The 14,953-nt window shown below is 47.7% G+C and overlaps 1 protein-coding gene across 1 annotated transcript in view; it reads right to left on the reverse strand.

Annotated features, from left to right (window-relative positions):
• LOC115094648 (secretory phospholipase A2 receptor-like) overlaps nucleotides 1-14,953 on the reverse strand; it is a 154,848-nt gene that overhangs the window by 128,560 nt on the left and 11,335 nt on the right. Inside the window, 2 exon segments of the mRNA XM_029607897.1 lie at nucleotides 9,064-9,175; nucleotides 9,350-9,499. Coding sequence (XP_029463757.1) covers nucleotides 9,064-9,175; nucleotides 9,350-9,499 — 262 coding nt within the window.

Raw genomic sequence — 14,953 nt, forward strand, 5'->3', positions numbered from 1 at the left:
CCTGCACCAGCAGGTGAGTCTGCAAACCTTCATTGAGAAGATCGAGAGACTCCTCTCCCAAAGCCTGTATCTTTCTGGGGTCTTCTAGGGTGAAAGGACTGAGATCCACCAAAGGAATGGGATCTCTGAGAAGCTCCTATATTCATGAGTGTGGCTACTTGCCAAAAGGGCCAAGAAACTGGCTTTTTATCCTCCAGCAAACGAGGGACCTGAGCTTCCCCCTGTTGCAACGGTCACTTCCCAAAGGCTTCACTCCGCCTACTTTTCCTTTTTTGCGGCTCCTCCTGCTCTTCACGATGCCTGGCTGCTGCGATGTCCACCTGTCATCCTCTCCGGCATCCCCAGATCGGCTTGGGTGCTGCCTCCCTCCATGCTCTACAGGTACCTTAGGGTGCGCGCGCCATGCAGCCCTCATTCTTATTTCCTCATTGATGCGTTCCTCTGGGGAGTCCCCCTGTAATGACGTCACTCTGCCCGGATATTTAAGCCTACAGTTTATTGCTAGCCGTTGAGTTAGAAAGGGTGATTCTTACATATGGGATTCGCTCTCCATACCCAGCTACTCTGCCTCTCCAACTCTATTGGACTCTTTCTGCTAATGGGGTACCCGCTCCTCGGGGGCTTCTTTTGCTTCTTTCAGGTCGCTATCAGGTAACCGGTACTCGCTCCTTGAGGGCCCATGTTCCCTGACTCGCTGCCTGCATCTATCTCCTCTTCTACTTGGAAGAATTCGCTACAGACACCATCAGTGAGTACTACTATCATCCACTCCTCAGAGCTGTCTCCCTGGAACCAGATACTCGCTCCTTGAGGGCCTGCCTCCGTTCCAGCGCCAGTGCCATCTCTTACGTGGAACCGCTGTGTGAGTACTTTGCCAACGAGTCTCTCTGCTCCCAGGGATCTGGTACTCGCTCCTCAAGGGCCACCTCTCCCTATCTTGGGGCTTCTCCATACTTGGGACTCTGTGAATGTTCTATTGTACTCATTATCTCAGTTCTCTCCACTACAGCACTGCTACTGGAGGAACCGCTTTCCAGCACCCTGGGGAATACTAGTCCAGCCGGGCTATATCTTCTACTCTCTACTGCCATCTCTGGTGGTTTCTCAAACTGTCTAAATAAAGATATAATCTGTGTTTGTGTGTCCAAAGGTGAGCCTGACCTGTGGCCCCTCATGGGACTTCCCCCATGGGCGTGGTCAGCTACCACAGTATCCAAGGGTCCACCCAAACCTCACTAATTATAACACCCCCCATCTATTTTCCATCTTTTACAACTCACTGCCAAACAAAAGGGAACCTTTGAAGCGTATCTTGGTGAGATTGGACTTAGAAACAGTGTAGACCAAACAATTACTCAGCCACAGCTGCCGTCTAGCTGCAATTACAGAAGCAACTCCTCTGGTGGCTGTGCGAACCAGGTCACATCCTACATCAGCCAAGAAGACAGACCCTGGTTCTATCATCAAAACGGCTCCACCCGAGTCTTGTGAAAGACGCAGGATAGCTTGAGCCACCAAGGCACAACAAGAAGCAATCTGCAAATTCATCACCATGGCCTCAAAGATTAGCCTCAATCCTTCTATCCTGAGCATCTTTTATAGCTGCTCCTTCTTCCACTAGGATGGTGGCTCACTTAGTGACAGAATACACCAATGCATCCACCTTTGGGAAATATAACTGCTCTCTGGCCCTCGGACCCAAGGGGTATAATCCCACCAAAGCGTGCCCCCCCCCCTTTAAAGATCAATCAACTCTTGAATAGCATCCAGGAGGGGAAAGAAACATGAAGCCTTGCGTAGGTTGATCAATATGGGGTCCTTCTTTTGCACACCCAAAGAGTCACTCCCGCATATTCAGAGTCTGAAAGATAAGACCCAGCAACTTATCTCTATGAAAGAAACGGAGAAGAGTTCTATGTGGCTCTAAATCCGGGGGAATCTCCCTTTTCTCAAGAGGGGAGCCACCCAAATTATCATCAGTGTCATTTTGATCCACATCAACTCAAACACTGTCAGAATGCACAGCACCACAGCGTTTGACCATGGTGGCAGACACAGGGAAACTTCGAGCATGTGATCCTGATTTAGAAGGCATTGCTGACTCAGAAGGATGCCCCTATAGAAAGTTCTGTAATCCCTGGAAGAATTCCACCCAGGAAAAGGAGAATGGCTCCATACCAGGCCCTATAAGCCAGAACCTGGCATCCTGAGAGCGATTTTCCCTTGAAGAAGACTCAGCCAGCAGAACAATCAAAGAAGGGGACATCCTTGACCTGTTGTCTTTGACCCCACTCCCCTCCACATCTTACAAAACTCCCCAGATACATGAGCAAAAGACAACACAAACCAAGGAGAAGGACCCGGTAAGAACTAAGAAGCAACCTTACTAAAATAATTCCATTTTCTTTTTCCTTTCTTTTTTGTTTTTTAATAAAAACTTTTACCTGAGCTCAGCCCTCCCTGTCTGAGATTAGGAGCTGGTTCCCAGCTACAGGGGGAGAGGATGAAAACCTTCATCACCAAGCCTCTCTCGGCCTGCAACTTCTCAATTTTTTTATTTAAGTCCATGCCAGAACAAGGCTACCAGACTGAAGGCTCTCAACTGAGAGAGGGACTCAACAGTATCACCTCAGAAGGCAACTCAATACTGCCACAACCACCACTATAACTGGAAAAGGTTCTGGGCATGGTGACCAACCCAAAAGGCAGTGCTCAAAACTGAAAATGTTGCCCCAAAACAGAGAAACGCAGAAACCGTTGAAGCTCCAGACAGATGGACTGTACTGCCATTATTACTTTGCGTAAGGTTTCCTTGCGAAAATGAATCATCCGCAAATGATGGTTGACACCCTTGAGATCTAGGATGGGGCGAAGGAGCACTCATTCGGCACAATGAAATAAATGGAATACCAGTCCATATTTTCTTGTGAAATAGATAATGAAACTTCAGCCCGCAGGCTGACAAGCCTTGTAAGTTTACAGTCCACTGCTTGTCTCTTCTGCGGAGAATTGCAGGGAGACACCATGAAACCATCCCAAGGGACATTTAGAAACTCCAGAGCGTAGCCATCTATTATCACCTGCAGAAATCGTTGGTCTGACGTGATCTCAACCCACCTCTGATAAAAAAGAGACAGGTGACCCCTTATCCTCTGTTTCCAGGGGTGGGTCATCATACCTGCCTTGAGAGGCTCGGTGGAGGGAACCACTACCCATCTGCACCCCTTCCAGGCTGCCTGGGATGAAAAGACTGAGACCTGCCAAAAGGCAGAGTCCTCTGAAAGTCAGTCCTTGTAGGGTTGAAAATGTCTGAAACACCTAGCATGATCTCTCGTGCCGAAGGAGCGCAGAGTCTGCTTCTTATTCTCTCATAACCGAGGAACCTGGGACTCACTCCACTTATTGGCCATTTTTTTTTCCACTCACTTCAAACAAGAGTGGTCTTTTAAGGGGCAATTTCATAAGATTGTATTGGCCAACCAATTCCTCGAGCCATTGCTGCCGAAGTGCGAACCAGATCACAGTCCGCATCTGCCAAAAGAGACATCTGCCAGTTCTCTCACTGCCCTGTTATTCACACCAAATTTATCAACTTCCTGAAACAATAGCGAGCCACCAGGGAGCAAAAGAAGCTATCTGCAAATTCATTGCCACCGCTTCAAGGCCTGCTCAAGTATGGCCTGCGGGAATAGTTGTCGACTTGGTGACGCATTACATATTAAGCACATCCACTTTCGGAAGCACAATTGCTCCCTCAGCTGGATCGGGAGTGGGGGGTGGGGTACAGTCCTTCCAATTAGCTTCCAGGGCGCCTCATTCAAGATCAATCAATTCTTGAATAGTCTACATAATAGGGAAGAAACATGAGGCTTTATGCTGATTCCATGTCTGAGGCTTGGCTCAGACATGGAATCAGCCCCGTACGACCAGAATCTTCAATGGCTGGGAATTCAGAGCCGGTAACTCACCTTCATGAAAGAAATGCAACATTGTTCTATATGGCTCCAGCCCCAGAGGAATTATTCTTTTCTCCCAGGGAGCAAGGATCAGCTTCATCATCCATGCCATCTGGGCCTTATCGACGTGACCCACAGCAGGTCTAGAAATACACTGACGCTTACCTACAGCAATGGACATGTGGGAAAGTGCAGCTTGCGATCCTGATCTGCTAAGATTGGCCAGGGCCGACAACTGTACCTGAAGAAAGGACTGCAGTCCTTGAAAAATTCCGCCGAAGAAAAGGCAGAAGGGTCCATGTCAAAACCAGGGGGTGTCAATCTTGCGCCCACTGCACTACCTTACCCCACTGAAAAACCAGTTAGATGAGCCCCAAATACAGGCAAAACTTATTCCTGCATCATGCTGGGAAGGACTCAGCTTGACAAAATCAGATGGAGACAATTCTCCCTGAGCCTCCAAACAGTGCTGACACAAGTTAGAGGGAACATCAGGCTGAATATGGCAAGCTGCACAAAAGTTCAGGCGCTTAGGCTTCTTTGCCATCAGTGCCATAGAGTTTTCAGTATTCTCCAACAGGTGTCTGAGAACTGTGCGCCCAGCTGTGCTCACAATAGGCGCTTGAAAAAAATAGGTGCTTAAAAATTAGGCACCTAATACATCATTCAGGCGGATACACTTGAGCGCCCACCTAGACGTTCTTAAGCACAACACTGTGTGCCCACCTAGGCGCCCCTACACGCACAACTGAGCGCCCAGCTGGGCACTCTTATGTGCTCAACTGAGTGCCCAGCTAGATGTATAACTAGACATATAGCCGGTGTGCAAGTGCGAACCAAGGGCAGCCTTATGCACAGAGAAAAAGTGAGCGAATGCCGCCGTAACCTACCACATAGCAAATAATATAAGCCTGAGAGCAGGGCCTAGTCCAGAAGACTGCTCAACCCGCCAAACTGCCCGAGTCCCCAAGCTCCCCCAGAGGCGGGAATGGACATTGGATTGGTGCGCTGAGCACAGAGACCAGACGGGAGAGGAATTCCTAAAATCAACTTCCCCTCTTCTTTTAATTTTTTTAAATACTCTTTACCTGAGCTCAGCCCGTTCCAGCATATAACTTCACCGCCGCACCTAGCTTCCTGCACCCGCTTGTCTTCAGCTTTTTTTTTTTTTACAGCTAAGTCCATGCCAGCAAAAACCAGCTAGCACACTAAGGCACTCATCTGAGGGAAGAATTTGAAGGAATTACCTCAGGAAACTCGACTGAGGGAGGAACCATAAAGTATCACCAAAGGTGAATGGGGCAATAAACTTCTTTCTTCTTTTCTCCTTCAATAAAAACTTTTAAGGCAATCCCCAGTAGGGAGTTGCATTTCCACCATCTGCTGGAGACGAAGAATACTGGCAGGCTGATGTCAGCTTTGCTCAGTCTCCATTTGCTGGTAGAGGTGCATAACCCACTGGTTCTGGATCTACCTATCCGAATGCTAAGAAACATCTCTTTTTAATCTGGCTGAAAGCAGGCATGTTGTGAAGGAACAGGCGTACTTTTCGGCACTGTGAGGGGGCATTGTTCTCACCCAAGACAATCCACCTATTCAACATCTATAAGAAAGGATGAGAGATCAGATATGTGGGAGTTTAAGAGACTGTGCTACAGTTTTTTAGAGATGTGACTGAGTAAAGAAACGTTTTCTAAGATTTGTTAAGTGAGCTACTCATTTTAGGCCTACTTTACAAAGGAAGGTTTTTGAGATCACCTTGTCTGTGTGCGTGTGTGTGTGTCCCTCTACCCCTCACTAACTACTTCTGGTCTGGGGTCCTGTGCACACCAAATTTTTAGTACATCAGCAGGTACAAGGGAATCCTGGCTGAGGTAAAATTTGGAGGATTCGTGTACACAAGTGCACACATGCATGCATGCATATCCTGGAAAAAAGACTCCATTAGCTCTGCGTGGAACTTCTTGTTGACTTCTCAGCTTTGACTGAGTGGTATAGTCTCATTAGCAGCAAAATGTTGGATGTCTACACTTCATGTTTTTAAAATTCTTGTTCCTTCAGTCATCTCTTCAGCTGCATCCCTGCATTCCTGTTTATAAGTATCAGGCATGACGTTCCGATACCTCAATTGCTGCTACATAGTTCCATTGGCTCTGATAATGAAACATGGTGGACAAAAAAAACACACAGCAAGATTCGCAAGCTGTTGGTCCCGAGTGGAATGGAATGGGGAGCTGCATTTTGACTGGCATTTACGACTAACTAAGAAGAATCAGAACATTAACATTTTTTTGTAGTAAATCTACATCAAACCTCTGTATCTTATTACTGTTCCATATGGTTAAAATAAAAATACTGCACAGCATAAGACACTATATTTTTAGCACATCTGAACTTGCATTTTGAATTAGTTTAACAAAGTACAGTCTAATTCTGTTTTAAGAACTCTCCTGAAACCAAGAGAATTATTTCAACAAGACAAGAATCTATTTCTTTTAAAAGACATTCTTATAACCAGTGGCATCTCTAGACAGAAGTATTTGGTGGGATGGCAGGGGCAAACAAGGGTCTAGAGCCATCAAGCCACAATTTTCTGTATGGGAGGGATCCCACTATCACAGGGGGGCGTCGCTGCAATAGCAGGGCCTCTCCCCTGAAAAAGGTTCACGGCTCTATGGCGCGTTCTTTTGTCTCACGGACAAACTCCGCAGGACAAAAGAACGCAGCGAGTGGCTCTTTAGGTGTGGTGGCGGCCCAACTTCAAGGAACCACCATCGCCTTAAAGGGCCACTACCTAAAAAAAATGAAATGTCGCAGCTAAAGAAAAAGGTTGAGCAGCTAAACCCAGGGCCACAACTTGATGTGGCTCTGAGTCCTCCATGTAAAAAAAAAGTGTCAAAATCCGGCATGGCGACACCCTCCCCTCCAGTTTTAAATAAAAGTAATTGGGGGTCCAGGGGTCTCCACCCCAATAGATAGGTCAACTAGCTGGGGTATAGTGTACCCCCCTTCCCCCCCCCCCCCCCCCCGCATCCCTCTCCCCTCCCCCAAAGGTATGAAGTGTAAAAGAAAGGATTCAGGAAATTCCCCACCCCCAGGCAATCCCCACCTCCCAATCCCCCCTCTCACACCCCCAAACCTTAAAATTCAGAATCTGGTCCAGTACTGGGGTCGGGGTGCCCCCAAGCACCTCGACCAGTCGATGCCATTTTTAAAAATGGCGCCAAACTGACCTTGCTCCCTTCCCTTTCTTTCCCCCAAGTCCTCCATCCTCCTCTTTTCACTTCTCATCTACTTACCATTTTCCCCTACTCACCCCTCCACGGCCCTCCCATCCCTCCTCGTCTCCTATTCCTTCCCAACCCCCTATTCCTCCCTCTGTTTTTCACACACTCCCTAGTCTCCCCTGTCACTGTCTGTACTCAATCATTCCCTATCCCTCATCTACCTTCCTGTTGACTCTCATTCTCTTGCTAGCCCCAGCTCCTTTCATTTCACTCATCCTCTCCTGGCATACAGCCCCTTTCTTCTCTCTCTTACCCCCTGCCCAGATTCTCATTCCTTTTTTCTCCTCCTCCCCATCTCCCCCATTTTCACCTTCTCTCACTCCCTTCAAAGAACTGTCTCTCACCTGCTCCATAGTACTCTGGTCCTTTGCACTGCCTCTCAACCTCTCCAGGTCCTTCACATCATTCCTCTTCAATCCCCACCCTTCTGCACTGTCTCACACCCCAGCCCATCACCATGTCTGAGTCCCTGCTCAATCTCTCAGTCCCTGCTCTTTCTCCTTGTCCTCCTGTCCTGTTCTTCCATGCTCTTTCACATTTCTCCTCCCTTTTCACCTGTGCTCTCCCCTCCATTCCTCATCCCCCTTTTCCCCCATTCTCCCCCTGGATTCTCCCCTCCCCAATCCAAGGTCCTATCTTTCTCACCCCATCTCCAGTCCTTTCCACTTCCCACCATCTCTGGTCTTTTGCCCATCAAATGTCCTTCCTCTCGCTCCACCCAGGACCAGGTCCTCTGCCCATCATCTTCTGTACTCCCTTCTATCCTGGTTTCTCCTCCTATCCTGCCTCCTAAACCAAGTCCTCTCCCTCTCTCCCCCCAGTCCTCCCTCTCTCTCCTTCTCCCTGCCCTTCCCCCACTTTCCCAGTCCTCACCCCCCTCCAAACCCAAGAATTCACCCCCTCTCCATCTATCCTGTCTTTTCTCTTTCTGCCTCCCTCTCCCCTATAAAGGTTCCTTTAACCCTCTCCTTGATTCCCTTCCTGGGCCCTCTCCTCTCTCTCTCTCTTCTTGGTTCTCCTTTCTTTCTATCCTGGATCTTCTTTCCTAGCCCTTCATTCCATTTTTCTCTCTCTGCTCCCCCATCTGAGGTCTGGTATCATCTTTCCCCTCCAAGCCCCAGAAAGCTCTCCTATCCACCCCCATCCTGTCTCTTTCCCTCCTCTAGTGCTGCCTGGCATTCCATTCTCCGATCTGCTCTGCCTTCCTTATCTGTCCCCCCTCAACCCCTATCCTCTCTCATTTCCTCCCACCATAGTTTTCCCATCCACCTCAATCTGTGTTCCACCTTCTCCTGATCCCAGTGTAGCCTGATCTTCCCTTTCGCACTCTGCCTTGCCCTCCTCATCCCCAGAGTAGTGTCTGTTGCCCTTGGGCCAGCAGCAGCAGACCAGCGCTTAATCCAGATTGGCTTCCTTTGGTGCATGAGACCAGCCACAGATTGGCCTTGCATGGCTATTAAGCACCTGCTTGCCAGTCCAATTGCACAGATGGTGGGCAGCCCCAGGGTAGGGTTGCCAACTGGCTCCAGATTTTTAGGATATGTTGATCCAGTCCTGGTTTTACCCCATTGCATGCTGGGACTTATTCTGATTTCCCTATTTAATTCCCTAAGAAAAGCAAGACTATAAGTACCTGCATGCAGGTGAGTAAAACCAGGACTGGCTCAACCTGTCCTGAAAACATGGTGCCAGTTGGCAACCCTACCCCAGGGCGGTGTATTAGTGCTTCTGGATCTAGCAGTTGAGACTTGTAATGTCAATGCGCTGGTGATGTGTTGTCTGCAGCTGCATCCCCATGCTCAGTTGTATGCAGCCATTACCTCTGCTCTTGCTGGTCCTGGTCAGCATGATCCAGAGAGAAGAAGGTGGCAATGATAGTAGAGGTTGCCACGGTAAGGGAGTGCTGTGCATAAGCAGAGGTACTGGCTCTAGCTAGCGTGTACAAAAGGGGGGGAAGCCAATTTGTTTTTGAAGGGGGGCAGTACTTGTCATCTCTTACCACCCCATAGCAATACCTAGGCTTAAAACATGGATTTGGATAAGAACTCCGGTAAGAGCTATTAATTAAGTCTTATTATGAATAGATGGCATTTCTCCATTTATCACTCGCTAATTTCTGCTCTTTCAAGTCTGTAGTGCTAAGCAAGTTGCCACCCTGAGCCTGGCACGAGGCTTGTGCTTCACTCCAAGAGAGAGAAGAGGCAAGACTGAACTGCATCTCAGGCCTCTGTTCCCAAATGAAATTACAGCCCACCTCTGGTTAGAAAAATAAATAAAAAGGGGCTCAGTAAATAACAAACAGCATATCATTTACAAGATTACCAGCTATTGGCATATTTATATTTAAATACTATTAAAACACTTTTGTGAAAACAGCTACATAAAAAGAAAATAAAACAGAAAAATAGAAACAGATTAACTGTTGGATTCGTGGACCCTTGGGCCGATCGGAGCCAGAAGAGGAGCTGCTGTAGGTGTTTGCAGCAGCGACCCCGACCGGGAGGCGGAGCTGACAGACTAGTGGCTGGCAGAAGGTGGAACTCTGGAAGCCCTATGCGACCAAGGGCTTTGGCGAGGAGGGTGGAGACGACGGAGCTGGTCCAGTAGTGGGAAGATCTTCGCCCTGGAAGCCGATCCTCCCCCGAGAGGAGCTCGTAGGAGTTCGGCCGCTGGGACTTAGGAGATTCACCCTGGAAGCCGGAGTCCCCCCAGGAGGAGCCCATAGGGACCCGGCCGCTGGGACTTAGGAGGGCCCACGGGGGCCTGGTCAGCTGAAGTCCAAGGTTGATTGCCGAAGGGTCGTTGCTCGCCAGTCCAGAGTCAGGAACCGATGGATCGCCGTCAGCCAGTCCGAGGTCAGGAGCCAGAGAAACAACGTAAGCCGGTCCGGGGTCAGAAGCCAGGGGTCAACGTAAGCCGGTCCGAGGTCAGAAGCCAGAGAATACCAAATACCAGTCCGGGGTCAGGAGCCAAGAAGAAACGTATGCCAATCCGAGTCAGAAGCAAAGTGGAGGACAAGACAGCACGAACGCAGCAACTGGAGACAGGAGCAAGCCTGGGAACCTCGTTGCAAGGCCCTGAGGAGAGGGACTGCAGGGCTTAAGTAGCCCTGCAGCGTCTGACGTCACTTGGAGGAGGAAGACAGGTTTCCCGCGCCTGGCCCTTTAAATCTCGGGCCGAGACGCGCGCGTGCCCCTAGGGGGCGGAGCCAGCCGCGGCGAGACGCCGGCTGCTCCGGCGGCGCAGGGGCCGCGTGGTGGGAGTGGGGGCAGGCCCGGGCGCTGCGCGGGGACGCCGAAAGCGTGGCGGCAAGAGTCCCCGGAGGCCCGAGGAGGGCCGGGGAAGGCCCGGAAGCCCGCGGCGGTAAGTGGAGCGGCCGGGGTCGACCCGGAGCCGCAACATTAACTGGATGATAATTCCCAGAGTTTGATAATATATTTCATATATTTTACTTCAACACCTGTCACAAAGTCACCTATGAGCTAAGTTTTCAAAGGCTCAGTTGGGTCTAAGGCAAGTGCAAGGCCAAGGCGAGGAGTACATTGAGAGCTTGGCTGAGGAATGATCCACAATGATCGAAGCATAGCCAAGAGCCTAAACCATAGCCAGCTGAGGTGGCAGTCTACAATGACAGCCTAACTGAGGCATGGTCTATGATAAAAGCAGAACTGAGGAGCGTTCCATTCGTGTAAGAGAAACACTTGCTAATAATTACAATAGTCTCCTATTTACCTATTGTCCTAAAAAAGGCATTTAAACTTCAGTGAATCAAAAATTCCTTAGAGGTAGATACTACTACAATATGCCACACTAAACCCTCATAAGAACATAAAAACATGCCTTACTGGGTCAGACCAAGGGTCCATCAAGCCCAGCATCCTGTTTCCATCAGTGGCCAATCCAGGCTACAAGTACCTGGCAAGAACCCAAACATTAAGTAGATCCCATGCTACAAATGCTGGTAATCAGCAGTGGCTATTCCCTAAGTCAACTTGACTAATACTAGTTTATGGACTTCTCCTCCAGAAACTTGTCCAAACCTTTTTTAAACCCAGCTAAGCTAACTACTTAAGCACATCCGCTAGCAATGAATTCCAGAGCTTAATTGTGCATTGAGTAAAAAATAATTTTCTCTGATTAGTTTTAAATGTGCTACTTGCTAATTCATGAAGTGCCCTCTAGTCCTTCTATTATCTGAAAGCGTAAACAACTGATTCACATTTACCTGTTCTGGACCTCTCATGATTTTAAAGATCTCTATCATATCTCCCCTCAGCCATCTCTTCTCCAAGCTGAACAGCCCTAACCTCTTTAGCCTTTCCTCATAGGGGAGCTGTTCCCTCCCCTTTATCATTTTGGTTGCTTCTCAAAACAAGAAAATAACTTAAATAAGTATTTATGTTCTGCAACATATCCAGGCATAGGACAGGTAAGTACTTGGAGAATGGGAAAGTCACCCAGGTAACTTCCTCCAGATATTCAGCGGAGCATACCTGGAAAAGGTTCAGCTGAATAAACCCATGTAAAGTTACCAACATAACTCTAGGACAGTGATTTTTCCAACCAGAATTACCCAGTTAAGTTTATCTGACCAATGCTAAATATCAGCACTAGCCAGACACAATTCAGCCACACTCCTAGAATGCTCCCTGCCCTACTTCTTTTATATCCATCTAAATTTTATCCCTATAATGACCTGGCTGAGTAAGGTTTTGTAGGTGAGAGGGGTAGGAAATTCAAATCTTGGGGTTTCTTGATGTAACTCCAAAAGTCACCTGAATAAACCCTTTGAATATCGACCTCACTATGTTTTCATGAAAACACCATTTCATGTTTCTCTATGGTTAGCAAGTTTTCTTCTGACCTCTGCAGTGCTCTTACCCCTCACTGTGCAAGCATCCATTTCTGACAGGCTGGCAAATCTAACAGGATGGGTTACAGCACCACGTCTGCCAAGGTCACACAGGTACAGCTGTCAGTGAATCCTTAATGGCTTTACTGACTTCCCTCCTTTAGGCTGAAGGATCGTAAGCAATCTGAGCCAAGATTCAGGAATTAACTCGCAAGTGTCATTTGCTGAACTTGGTCACGTTTTCCACTTGATCGCCTTCAAATTATAATTAAACTTTATTACTGGCAAACAATAATTGCAACAAAAGCAGATGGTCTCCTGTCAAGAGCAGCAGATTCAGCTTTGTGGGAGTCATGCTGATTGACAGCACAGGTTTTGAAACACGCTGAAATAATTTTGAATCTGTGCAACCAGGTAGTGACAGATGCTTTCAGTCTGTGCTTGCCTGAACACTAGTAATTGTCACTCGCTCTACAATCCTGAGTTTCCTGCTTCTAACTCCCCCCCTTCCCTTCTTCACAAGATGCAGAAAGCATTTTTTCACTGCTTCCCCTCACTCTGTGCATGGTGTCAACCGCAGAACAGACACAGAAATCCATGGGACGTCTGTGTCCTGCCATGATGCCGCTTTCATCTGCAGCTCTGCAAAGTTTGTTTCCAAAAAAATCTGAAAAAACAAACAAACCAGATTTTTGTCGACATTTTTGCAGCCAAAACCTGGACTTTTGTGTCTTTAATCCCACGTGGTGCATCCTATCACAAGTACCCATATATCACTCTCCAAATGACTGCAGTATTATTTTCTGCCAGAGACTTACAAAAAAAAAATAAATTATTGAGCATGAAATCAGACAACTAGATAATGAAATCAATAAATCGGTAAATCAGATAGCTAAATGGAATAAGATGTTTCTTTAAAATGAAGTGGTTCACGTTTCATTTTCCAAATAAAAGAGGGTTAGAAGGGCTGCCCCCATGGATCCAATGTAGCGCTGTGTTGTGGTGTGGTGTGGTGTGGGGGTTATAGGTTCCGCTCTCCCATCCGTTGGGATCAATCAGCCCTGGATGTGCCACCGGGGCTGTGGGCTCAGGAAAGAGGCTAACAGTCAGCACTGAGAGACACTCTATGAGCCCTTGGTCATAGACAGAGTCACTTGAGTCGCCCTGGCTCTCTGTCTAAAGAAGGGAGAAAGGCAAAGCCATTATTAGCCATGAAGACTTGGAAAGCCTCTGGTTCTGCATGAGAAGGACTGGGATCCTGCTGGGTACTTGTCAGCTGACTTGGCCACTGTCAGAGACCGGATGCTGGGCTTGATGGAACTTTGGTTGGAACCCAGCGTGGAATTTCTTAAAAACCACTAGGGGGAGAAAACGGGGGTGCAGACAAAAGAAAATAAACCTTGATCTAATGTAATATTGTTGTAGATTAATGTTTCTAAATTATACACCACTCTGACCTAATTTAGAATGTGGTAATGAGGAAAAATAAATAAATACAAAGCTCAAAAAAGCATACTTAACGCTGCTCAGTGAATATCCCTCTTCAAATCCTTTTTTCAGCAGCCAAGTCTCTTCTGAATAAGTGCCCCAAACACTCATCAGACAGAATACCAAGCAGACTCATTCAAAAAGCACAAACCAACAGGCACAACTGATGCAGCTTTTCAAGGGTTTTGCTTCTGGGGCTGGCCAAGTGGCTCTGTATGTGGAGGACCAGGGTTCAATTCCTGGCTCAGCCAGAAATAGAGGCGCCAACTTTTCCATAGACTGTGACTGGACACTCACCAAACTTAAGGGCCAAGAGGGAGTTGTGGGGAACGGGAGAGGCGTGTTACCCTTTGGGGAGGTGGAGGCCAGTCTGCTGTCAGTTGTCTGCCCATTCACAGTCTTCTCATCATTTATCCAAGCACTCCCCTTCTAAATATTTTGGGGTCCGTTTACAGCCGCTATCTGGCCAGCAAAGTTAGCTGGATAAACTTATCTGGCTAACTCAGCAGTGTTATTCAGCATCACAGCCATGCCACTGATTATGCCTGGCTATCTTAAAGTTAGCCCAGTTAGTTTATCCTGCTAACTTTAGGGACTGCTCTATGGCACAGACAGGGTTAGCTGAATAAGCTATTCGGATAACAATTCTGCCTCAAGTCACCCCAGGAATGCCTCCAATTTATCTGGCTAAGTTTTGTCTGGCTAACTACTTAGGCGGTCAGCCAGAGAGGATTTTCAAATCCCGGCGTTTGTCCAGCTGTTTCGCTAATTATTTCAACCGGTATTGGATACCTGTGTGCAGTACTGTCCTCCCACCAGCAGGAGCCCTCAACAGGCCACGTAACCTGCTGCTTTAGTCTTCTCTGAACCCTATGGTTTGGGGGAACCTGCTGGCGGCCATGATCCCAGCACTGACTCAGCACTACCACAGCTATAAGCCGGCCTCTCTGCAAGTACCTTGACTCAGTGTGGAGTTCTCTTACTCTGTGTTGTGGTCCATGTTCTGATTCCTAGCCTCTCTAATGCATATACACACCTATATGAGTTTTTAAATTGTATTGGACTATTCTTTAAATGTGATTTATAAATCGAATAAATGATGATGATGATAATAGTAATACACACCCATCTCCTTACACTCCCCACCAAACACACTGCCTCCTCCTCACAAACATTCCCAAACAAACAACTTACTTTCTAATACAAACATCCACCATGTTTCTTTCTTTTCTCCTTCTTCCCCGTCTTCCTTCACCTTACAAATCTCCCCTCCACAAAGGTTGGATTACAGACTTCAGGGAGACAGGGTTAGTGGGGAAAAGGTAAGAGAAGCAAAAGTTACAGTGTGTATAACACTCCTCTTCTCAACT

The sequence above is a fragment of the Rhinatrema bivittatum genome, chromosome 6, assembly GCF_901001135.1.
Source record: "Rhinatrema bivittatum chromosome 6, aRhiBiv1.1, whole genome shotgun sequence".
Classification (NCBI taxonomy): Eukaryota; Metazoa; Chordata; class Amphibia; order Gymnophiona; family Rhinatrematidae; genus Rhinatrema; species Rhinatrema bivittatum.